Source organism: Microtus oregoni, unplaced genomic scaffold (genome assembly GCF_018167655.1).
Source record: "Microtus oregoni isolate MIOR12 unplaced genomic scaffold, Mior012 000008F_ref0000371, whole genome shotgun sequence".
Classification (NCBI taxonomy): Eukaryota; Metazoa; Chordata; class Mammalia; order Rodentia; family Cricetidae; genus Microtus; species Microtus oregoni.
The window spans coordinates 55,001,523-55,013,364 of NW_024543067.1; the positions used below are offsets into that span (position 1 = coordinate 55,001,523).

At 41.0% G+C, this 11,842-nt stretch overlaps 1 protein-coding gene across 1 annotated transcript; it reads right to left on the reverse strand.

Moving 5' to 3' along the window:
* Positions 1–10,542: 10,542 nt before the first annotated feature.
* On the reverse strand, positions 10,543–11,481 carry LOC121451691 (olfactory receptor 1537-like). The gene has a single exon (XM_041657400.1). It carries the CDS (start codon positions 11,479–11,481, stop codon positions 10,543–10,545), a length of 939 nt encoding a protein of 312 aa, XP_041513334.1.
* Positions 11,482–11,842: the final 361 nt, after the last annotated feature.

Here is an 11,842-nt window from a genome sequence, read left to right on the forward strand (position 1 = left end):
CTCTCTTTTACATTTTACATTTTTTAGCCTGATCCTTTTTATGATTCCTTCCTCCAATTTATTAGGACACTCTTTTACTTGATGCCCCATCTGACTACATCCAAAATAACTCTTTTGGGTCTCAGTACTCTTATTAGATCCTCTTTGTTTAAAGAACACATTCTTTACTGATTTTCATTGTAAAGCATCAGGAAAATTCCTGAGTGACAGCACAGCCTAATGTAATCAGAAATTGGACCCTTATTTTTACATGGTCAGATTATAGCTTGACAAGGAGAATTTGTATTATCATAAGCCAATTGCTTCACCTAAAGTAAACCTGCTTCAGAATCCCCCATCAAACTACCGGTAGCTTGCACCAATCTCCAGACAAAGTTCTGGGATTGTCCATCTGAACCCTACCTTTTCTTTGACAAGTCTCAGTTGCCTGCAGTGCTTTTCAAGCAGCAGCATTCTCTTGAGCATACATAGCTGGGTTAAGTTGGAGTTGTTGATTAGTATCTCTATAATTCCTTATTTTGCCAGTGATGTGGGATTCCTCTCTGTATGCTGTGAATATCATCGGTTAATGAAGAAGATGCTTTGGTTGTGCTCAGGGAAGAATAGAGCTAGGTGGGGTAAACTAAACTGAATGCAGGGACTAAGAAGGCAGAGTCAGAGAAGCCATATAGCCCCGTTGGAGACAGACGCCAGATGGAACTTTACCTGGTAAGCCACAGCCATTTGGCGAAACACAGTCACATGGTGATACACATATTAATTTTATATGTCTTTCACTTGATTAGATAGAGTTACCCCCAAGATATTTTATATTATTTATGGCTTTTGAGAAAGGTGTTGTTTCACTTATTCCTTTCTCAGCCTATTTATTATTTTTATATATAAGGGCTACTGTTTTGTTGTGAGTGAATCTTGTATCCAATCACTATGCTAAAGTTGTTTATCAGCTGTAGGAGTTCTCCGGTAGAAATTTTAGAATTGCTTACATATATACTAACATTTTATCTGCAAATAATAATACTTTGACTTCTTCATTTCCAATTTGTATATCCTTTGTCTACATTAGTTGTTTTATTGCTCTGGCTAGATATTTTAGTACAATCTTGAATATATATTTGAATATATATATATATATATATATATATATATATATATATATATATCAGCAAATTAGCCTGCCTTGTCCTATTCCCGATTTTAGTGGAACTGCTTTGAGTTTTCTTCATTTAATTGACTCTAATTACAGTATTGTTTAGATATGTCCCTTGAATCCCTAATTTCTCCAAGACTTTTGTCATGAAGGGACACCGGATTACATCAAAGACTTTTCAAATTAAATGATCAGATCTTAAAATATTAGTTTGTTTATATGGGGAATTAAATTGACAGAGTTTTGATTGTTGAATCATCCCTGCATCTCTGAGATGAAGCCCAAGTGACCATGGTAGATTATCTTTTTAAATATATTCTTGGATTTGGTTTATGAATATTTTATGGAGTAGTTTTGCATCAAGTACATGAGGAAAATGGTCTATAATTGTCTTACTTTGAATGTTTGGGTGGTTTGTGTTTCATAGTGACTGTGAACTCATAAAATGAATTTGACAGTGTTTTTGCTATTTATTTAATAATTTGATATGTATTGACATTAACTCTTCTTTCAAAATCTGGTAGAATTCTGCAATAAAACTGCCAGGTCTCCTTATCCTTATTCCCCAGGGAAAGGTGGATGTGCTATTTGCCCATTCCACAGCCCCACAAATCAGGACAATCAGACACGATAAGTAGTCAAGTCAAAGCAGGAACTCAGTTTATTGCTATGAGCAGCAGTTACGTAGGTTAAGTGACATTATGTGATGAGGGAGTACCTCCAGTGAATGACAGGCAACCAAGCCCTCCCTGTGGCTGCAGGGGAGTCTTCCTAGATTTTGCTGTCTCATCCCCACTTGGTAGCATTGAGACTATCCTTCAAACTCTAGCCAGGTTTTTCTGTCCTACAGGCCTCGAGGTTCAGGCCCTGAGATAATTTGACCCAACATCTCCCCTTTCGTTGTTTATATCTCACCCCCTACCCTGCTCACAAAGCCAGAATAGTCCCCCGGGGACAGAGTACAGGACAGGCCACCCCATCTAGAGTTTCAGCCTGGAAACCCTCAATTTGAGAGTTCATCCATAGAGTGAGATGTATCGAGCCTTTCATAATACACTCAAAGGGACATGAGTTGTACCTGTTGTATCTGTTTTCAGAATGCTTGTTTCAGCCTTTGAAGAATGCATGGGGCAAAAGGACAGATCAAGAAACAAATATCCATCAGCCCAATTAGGGAAGGGATGGTAAACCATGACGAACAATTAAACCAGGTCTCATAGGGATTTTAGACGTAAATGAATCAATGTTTTTGGTTTTTTTTTTCACTTGTCTAGGGTTCTTGTAACTATCCTGGAATGGCCGATTAGAAGCAACATTCTTCTCCATATGCCCTGCAAATTTCTTCCTGTTCCGTAAACAGCAAGTCCAAGCCTCTCCTATTTTGTAAGGTTCACCTTGGTAAGGAACCCAAAAACTTTTGTAAATAACATAATGCAGTCTCTGTCTTTTCTAATGTCACAGCCAATTGTTAGTGAATTATTCCCATTTCTTGTTATAAAATCACCATGGATGAGGTGCCCAGGGCAGTCCTGGCCACCCCTAGTCCCATCAGTGTGGTAATGCCCAGGGCTTTTAGGGACTTTCTCCTATGACTTCAGGCCAAGAATAATTCTTGTGTGTGGTAAAGCACATGAGGGAAATTTAATGCAAGCAGGCAAGTATCATTATGCTAAATAATCAGTGGGCCAGACAGGCTAGGGGTAAGGCCTGTCTCTTAGCAGATCCAAAAATACCCATGATTTGGGCACCCTCCATGAAAATATAGACCTGTTAGCCACATCAAAAGTGAGGCTAAGAAGGTGTCTGGTTTATGAGTCACAAGCTGTGTTCCACATCTGCCAAAGGGGGATAGTCAGTCCTGACATCTCCCCCATCTTGGGCATTTCCCTCTACAAATATCAGCTTTATCTAGTATTTCATAAGAGCCATTTACCCTGGTTATTCACCCCAGTATCTTTTGTAACCCTGATAAAGTGAGGGGCTCAGGCAGGATTAATTGGGGTCCATTCATTTTAGTATGAGTGAGTGCTAATTGAGAAACCAATATATGAAATGGGGATATATTTTGTATTTTGTTTGGGGATATTTTAAAGCCATCTAATTGGAGGATATTAACAATAGTGGTTACCCAGGGAGCTAGCTCTGATTCCTCCAAATGACCAATGATTACATCATCCATATAAACATAAAGAAGGGTATTATCTTCATCAAAATAAGAAGAGAGGATAGTATACAAATATTGTTGACAAAAGGCCAGACTATTTGCTATCTCCTGTGGGAGAATAGCCTATTATATTTTTTGTCAGGTCGAGAGGAATTAACTGTACGAATGGAAAATGTGAACTTTTCACAATCCCCCTCATGAAGAGGAATTGAGAAAAAGAAATCCTTTAGATCTATAACAGTGACATAAATCTGGGGAGGGCATTACTGGGACCCAAGGTAAACCCCTTAAAGGGGCTTCTACTAGCTTTAAACAGGCATTGATTGCTCTTAGTCTTGTAACATTCTCCAGATCCCAATAGGCTTACGTACCATAAACACAGGGTTCTTTGTGGTTCATCGAGGACATTAGCTTGGCTTCTTCTTTAGGGAGTGAATTCAGGTGTTGGGGGACTGCCTGATGACACCTTGCTCAATTTTATCATCATAAAAGTCTAGGTATTTAGTGGTAATAACAGCATCCATTTTTCCTAAAAAATTATGTTCCAGGAGGTTTGCAGACAACCCTGAGAGGATCAGAGGCCTGAACTTTCCTTTGTCTCCATCCGGTCCCACCCAAGTTATGGGACTGGCCATTTATTGAGATATAGACCTTCTCCTAACCCCCATGGCAGGTGGCCTTGTTATGAGATCCCAGCTGTTAGGACCTCTTCCTTTCTGAAGATGGTCCTGTCAGTTCCCATATCTACCAGGCATTGTTGCCTTTGTCCCCAAAAATCGTATTCATATTGGGTTGTAACCCCTTTATCATTGGAATGGACCAGTTAACTGAGGTGCATCTTTCTATTCTTTGGTTAAGGAGGATAGAAGGCGGTCCCATCTAGTTTAAAGGTTGATTTGTGAATGGATTTCCCACTTATAACAAATTTGGAGTTGCATTCTGAGCCCCAATGGTACCCTTGTGTCTGTGAGGGCAGAGAGACAGAGGGGGTCCCTTCCACACCTGGGTCTTATTGCCCTTTTGTGGACAATCCCTCTTAAAATGCCCCAGCTGACCACATAAGAAACATTTCTCAGGTGTTTTCTTTTGCTGTCCACCCACCAGGGCTTGAGTAATAGAAGAGGCTAGAGTTTGGGTCTGGGCCCGAAGGGCTGCCACAAGACTCTGGTTGGTATGGGACTGGGTCCTGACATTCTTGGATGCTACAACCCATTGACTCATGGACCCTTCCCTAAGGCCAGCAAAAGCTATCCTAGTATCTTGGTTCATCCCTTCCCAGACTAGGAACTTAGTAAATTGGTCTCTATGCCCATTTGGGGGTGATTTCCCCTTAAAGATGGTCTGCTCAAGGACAATAAAGTTTGGAAATGGCTCCCCTAGTTTTTCCAACGTGCCAGCTCTAGGTGATTCAGTGGGTCTCTCCTCTAGCTTAGCCCAGTCTCCTGGCCTGCTGCTTGTCTAACTTGATCCCGATATGGAGCTGCAATAGTGGCTTGTTGGACCCCAATGAAAAAACCTTACCAGGTACCAGTTAGCATCAGATAAGTGATAGAAATTGGGGGGTTGGCCACTCTATTGAACTCTGCCTTAGTGTCACAGGCTTCCTTAAAGAAAGCCATCCATTTGACATATTGGGATCCCCCCAGGGTAGCCTTAGTTAGATCATACCAGTCCTTGGGGTCACAAGGATAGTAGGTTACCTCCTGGAGGAGGGTCATGGCCCAAAAGGAGTTGGGACCATCCTTGGCCACTGACTTCTTCAATTCTTTCAGGTCCTTAGCTTGCCAAGGACAGCAGGCTAGGGGGCAATTAGGACCAGGGACAAAATTGACCAGGAAAGCTTGGGGTCCATAAACCTTATCCCTATAGGCCTAGGTGTAAGTAGGAATTGAATCCCCCAAAAGCTTTGCCCCACTTTCCTCTGTCTGAGAGTCCCAACTTTGCAGTTATTCCCAAAGGAGTTTCCTCCTGGCAGGGATGGAACCCCCTTATTTGTCCCATTCCCCTCTCCCATTTTATTTTTTCCAGGGTGTTGGGGGAATAAGGAAGTTGCTGCTCCTTGTCACAGGCAATACCTATTTTCCTTTTTGTCTTTGCCACTGCCTGCCTTATTTGTTACTCCTGGGACTGCTCTTCAGTAAATTGTGCCTATTTTTGATCTTCCCCCTCTTCTGTCCCCTTTTCTCCTGTTCTTTTTGTTAACTGGCTACTTTTGGATTCTTCAGACCACTCCCAATCTTTGACCTTTTCCTGCTTCTTGCCTGTCTCCTTCACCCTAACCCCTAGAGCCTGTTGGTTATTTTTTTAATTCTTTAGACCTCTCCTAGATTATGACCTTTTCCTTACCTGCCTTATTCCTTACTCCTGGGACTGCTCTTCAGTAAATTTTGCCCATTTTTGATCTTCCCCTTCGTCTGTCCCCTTTTTCTACTGTTCAGAGCAATGGGGTGAACATACGCCTTAAGGGCCTTAATGGTTGGATAGAATCCCAATGGTGGGGGCATATCAAGGTGTTTTTCCTTTTCTCTGGCCAGAGTCTCCACCCAGTTCCACATGTCCCCTGAGAAAAGATTCCTGGTGGGTACCAGAGGGCCAGGGTAGTTATATCCTCCCATGCTTGGATTGCATTGTGGACTGACAATTACAGGCCTTGGCAGAGTAGCATACATTTCAGGGCCTTATGTGTTAGGTCATTTTTGTTTGAAGTTGGGTTACCCATTGTGGGGTCCCACTAAACTTGACCAACTGCATGGCCCTGGGACTAGCCAAGCCCCATGTTCTGGCACCAGTTGCCAGGCATCCTTAGCCTTATTCTTCAAGGAAAGGTGAGTGTGCTATCTTCCTGTTCTACAGCCCCACCACACAGGACAATCAGATCCCCAGTCCCCCAATGCAAGACAATCAGAAGCAACAGGGAGTCAGGTCAAAGCAGGAACTCAGTTTATTACTTTGAGTGTCAGCTTATATAGGGTAAGTAAAATCATGTGATGAGGCGGTACCTCCAGCCAATGACAGACAGCCAACCCAGAGTGGTGTCTACCTAGATTTTGCTGTCTCATCCCCATTCGGTAGCTTTGAGACTTTCCTTCAAACTCAAGCCAGGTTTTCTTTCTGTCCTACAGGCCTCGAGGTACAGACCCTGAGATAATTTTGGTTCATCAAAAAACCTTCAGGGATTTTGGGGGGCATTGGGGGTGATGGGAGAATGTTAATAACTGCTTCTATTTCCTTAGGGTTTACAGGTCTATTTAAGTTGTTTGTCTGATCTTCACTTAACTCTGGTAAGATGTATCTATCAACAAAATTGTCCATTTCTTTTCTATTTTCCAATTTCTTTTAAAATTCACAAGTATAGCTTTTTGAAATATTATTTAATGTGACTGGGGGTGTAACTCCTCCTTATTTAATTTTTGAACTTGAGTTTTCAAGGAAGTGTGGGCATGCTTCACAATTCCCTGTCCTTGAGGATTATAAGGAATGCTTGTTTTATGCTCAATATTCCATTGGGGGAAAAAATTGCTGAAATGCTTTACTAATATATCCAGATCCATTATACATTTTAGTATTTTTAGGAATTTCCAAGCAATGAGTTATCACATACTTAGTGGCTTCTCCAGTTTGTTCAAGCAGCAATTTAAAAACTGAATATGTATTGACTGCCACATGCACATAGCTTAATTTACTCAATACTGCAACATGACTAAAGAAATGCACTTGTGCAAATTGAAACAATCTACCAGTCAGAAAAAGATTATTAATTTGACCTAAAAATTGAGCAAACATAATTTCCCAAGAATCATTATTGTGAAATAACCAATCAACCTGCTGTTTAGTATGAGGAACATTGACCACACTAGATTCTCTACCAAAATGCAGTATAGCCATCCCAAAGGGACCAGAACTGAGAGGCCATGGTTAGCAGTTGCCCACTGGATCTGAACAGGATGCACTGCATGCTCAGTGGTCCCTCTGCAGATCAGGGACAGATGGCAAATTTAGCTGTAGCAAAGGCTTGGCTTTTTAGAAGTTTAAGCAAGTGGATCCATGCAATTTTCATTTTCCTCACCTCCTTTCTCTGAGCTCCAGAAAAGTCAGGGCCTTGCTGCTTTTATTTCTCCAAGCCCAGGAGCATCTCAAAAATGGAGGCAGCTGCACCACCAATGGGGGGGGGGGAGCAGAAAATCTAAAATATTTACAAAGTAAAAATTTCTGTACCTGTTGATGCTCTATGCAAGCTTCTCTGGTCTTTAATATATGTCTAAGCAATTGTAAAGTCAGTTGACTATAATTTTTCCTCTCTACATCTACAAATATGTTTTAATCGTATTTCCAATATTCTCAGTGTACTTCCACATTTACTGTTTATCTGAGCTCTCACTTTTCATTTTACACCTGCAGTGTTTTCTTCATCTCTCGTGTCCATCAAGTTATTATCCCATACCCAGGCCCACATCTGAGGCACCATTGTCAGGTCTGGCCTGAAATATTCACCCACTCCTGGGGAGGGGATGGGTTAAAATTAAGAAAGAAATAGAGAAGAGATAAGAACGACAGTAAATACTGAAATTCGCCTGACATTTATTTCTCATAGCCTTTATAAACCCCAATCCAAAAAGGAGGGGGAAGACAAAAGACTGCTTTACCAAGATATAAAGAATAAACAAATTAATTACTTTCTTAATACCCAAAACATCAAGTAACCACACCATAGGTCAAAAAAATCGTATCAGTAGTTTCACCTTAGGTCAAACCTCCTGTCATATAACCTTGAATAAGCAGTAAAAGTGTGAACTCTCTGGTGATATGCAAGATATTCGTCAGTATCTGGTGATGGATGGAGATAGAGACAGAGACCCACATTGGAGCACTGGACTGAGCTCCCAAGGTTCCAATGAGGAGCAGAAGGAAGGAGAACATGAGCAAGGAAGCCAGGACCACGAGGGGTGCACCCACCCACTGAGACAGTGGGGTTAATCTATTGGGAGCTCACCAAGGCCAGCTGGACTAAGACTGAAAAAGCATGGGATAAAACCGAACTCTCTGAACATGGCGAACAATGAGGGCTGCTGAGAAGCCAAGGACAATGGCATGGGGTTTTGATCCTACTTCATGTTCTGGCTTTGTGGGAGCCTAGCCAGTTTGGATGTTCACCTTCCTAGACATGGACAGAGAGGGGAGGACCTTGGACTTTCCATAGGGCAGGGAACCCTGACTGCTCTTTGGACTGGAGCGGGAGGGGAAGAGGAGTGGGGGGAGGGGGAGAAGGGTGGGAGGAGGGGGAGGGAAATGGGAGGCTTGGAGGAACGGGGAAACTTTTTTTTTCCTTTTCTCAATTAAAAAAAAATGTGTGAACTCTCTGACCTTTCATCATGGTGGAACCTATCTCACTTCTGTGAGCTCCCACATTAGCTCAAGTCTCCAGGAACCAAGATGACTGACTGCTATAAATCCTCTAGTTCAGCTCAGGTCAACATTCCTTAGATATCATAAATCCTAATTCCAGTTCAAGGAAGACACTCCCAAGGCAATGAGGACTTAAAATTCCCTATATGTACTCTCTGCCTTGTGTTTAACCTTTGCAATAAAATGGAGCTAGTAGTTCTTTCTTGGGGTTACAGAGTCAAATAATTCTCTGTACCCTTAACTGGTTAGAAGAGCCCCTCCCATCTCCCACTCACTGTGTTTTTGAATAAGGTTGCTTTGGGGGTCTGTTTCCCACTCTTTATGCGATTCCAGAATCCAACAGTGCTCAGAAGGTATATTCCTTTGTTTGGTGAAATATCTGGTAGGTCCATTTGATTAAAAAACATCTGGTAACTCCATTATTTCTCTATTTAGTTTTGTTCTAGATGACCTGTCCACTGGTGAGAGTGGTGTGTCAGTATTCTGTTTGGTGTGGATCTGTGGGAAAATATGGTTCACTCCAAGAAAAATTTTCGCTTTGGAATGAAGCAGGAAATCAGCTCCTAGTGAACTGATTCCAGGTTCTTAGGAAGTAAGTCAATTTCCACATACCAAAACCTCATATCCGAGTTGTTTGAAGGAACCATTGTCATCTGACCATGAAATTCTTAACAACGAGACTGTTATGGATTAAGCAAAATACTGCAGGTCTTTGAGTGGTTCCCAAGTGGTTGCAGGAGGCACCGGGTCCCTTGACCACATCCCCGAAGTTGCAGGAGGCAGAAGGCCATGAGAACATGCAGTAGGTCTCCCAAGCACATGGCCCTGGGCAGAGAGCCATGTAGTCAGCAAGAGAACAAAGACAGAAGTATAGGCAAACCATGCAGAGTGAGGTTGGATATTTATTTAGTGGCTTATGGATGGGAAAGAAAAGAAGGGGAGAAGAGCATAGAGAGAAGCAGAGATATAATATAAATAATATAGTTTGCCAAACAAGAGCCAAAATTGATATCAGTTGACACACCAATGTAGAAGGTAAAAAAATCGCAGCAGACTTTAACCCTAGATAAAGAGCTATAGACAATTAGTAATCACTAAAAACAGAATCAGTCCTCCTTTGAATTAACCCCCTATTATGTATGAACTTAAGTAAAGGATGCTCCTAATTTAAGAGAGAGCAGGGGGAACACAGGAGTGTTGAGAGGGAGATGTGGAAAGTGATGTAATTATAGCACTTACATATGAAATTTTCATAAACAAATTAAAAATAAATAAAAGTATAAGAATTGTTGAAACTGAAGATGAAGTTTAATTTTTTAAAGTAATATTTATCAAAACAAAAAATGTATACAGCATGATGGACTGAACATTACAGGCATATGAATTGATGTCATCCTAACTATTGGTTGAAATTTTTTATTCTATGAAACAAGACAGATACGATGTGCATAGAAAATTCAACTGAAATTTATATTCATAAAAATTACCAAAGTACCCTAACAAATGAGTAATAATTCTTTTTTTTTCTTTTTCTTTTTTTTTTTTTTTTTTTTTTTTTTTTTTTTGTTTTCGAGACAGGGTTTCTCTGTAGCTTTGGAGCCTGTCCTGGCACTAGCTCATGTAGACCAGGTTGGCCTCGAACTCACAGAGATCCGCATGCCTCTGCCTCCCAAGTGCCGAGTGCTGGGATTAAAGTCGTGTGCCACCACCGCCCAGCATGAGTAATAATTCTTACAAGTAGAATAAAACAATCATATCAAATCAAACTATGCATTTGTGAAAAATCTTTATTCTAATAAATTATCCTCACATTACTTATGAAACATTAATTTTTTCTTAGAAGTATTTTCTTCAATGCAACACTGACATCCTTATTCCTCAGGCTGTAGATCAATGGATTCAGCATGGGCACAACAGTAGTATAAAACACGGATGACACTTTCCCTTGGTCCATGGAGCTGACTGATGATGGCTGTAAGTACATGAATGCAGCAGAACCAAAGAAGACAGCAACAGCAGAGATGTGGGAGCTGCAGGTGCTGAAGGCTTTGGACCTACCTTCTGTGGATTTAATTCTGAGGATACTGACAATAATGGAGATATAGGAAGTAATAATGGTGAGAATTGGGACACAAATGTTAAATGTACCAAAAACTAAAATCAACAACTCATTAATATAGGTATTAGAGCATGCAAGCTCCAAGAAGGGAAGAAGATCACAGAAATAGTGGTTGATCACATCTAATTTGCAGAACTGAATCCTGATCATGAAGCCTATGAGAATTGAGGCATTGAACATACTAAAAATATACACTCCTGTAATCAGGGCACTGCTAATCTGATAAGACATGGTTACATTGTAAAGCAAGGGGTTACAGATGGCCACATAGCGATCGTATGCCATTACACCTAGTGTGTGACACTCTGCAATACCAAAAATGATAAAGAAATAGAGCTGAGTCATGCATCCAGGGAAGGAGATGAGGTTCTTCTCTGTCAAAAAGCCCACCAGCATTTTAGGGGTGACAACTGTGGACTGACAGAAGTCAATGAAGGACAGACTGCTGAGGAAATAGTACATGGGATTGTGCAGGTTGGGACTGAACACAATCAGTGTGATCATGCCCACATTCCCTGCTACAGTGACCACATAGATTCCAGAGAAGAAGAGGAAGAGAGGCATCTGAAGTTCTTGTTCTTCTGAGAGCCCAGCCAACAAGAATTCATTCACTGTGCAGTGGTTTCCTGCTGCCAAGTTCTTCATTCGGATCCTGAAGTAGTAAAAACAATTGCTTGAATCAGGTAGTGGTAGCTTAAGTCTTTAATACCAGCACTAGGGAAGCAGAAGCAGGAAAATTTCTGTGAGTTCATGGCCAACCTGCAAACAGAGCTAGTTGTTGTAGAGGCATGGCTGCACAAAGTAATAACATCCCAAATAACACACACACGCACACATAGATATCTATATGTGTGTGCATATATGTATGCATATATGTGTGTGTGTAGAGAGAGGGTAAAGATGTCAGAATCACTTTATTAATCTTTTCCATGTACATAATGTCCATATATAAATTATTTCTGCCTTAGTATACTTTTGCTCTCTATATAATTACCTTAATATGTCA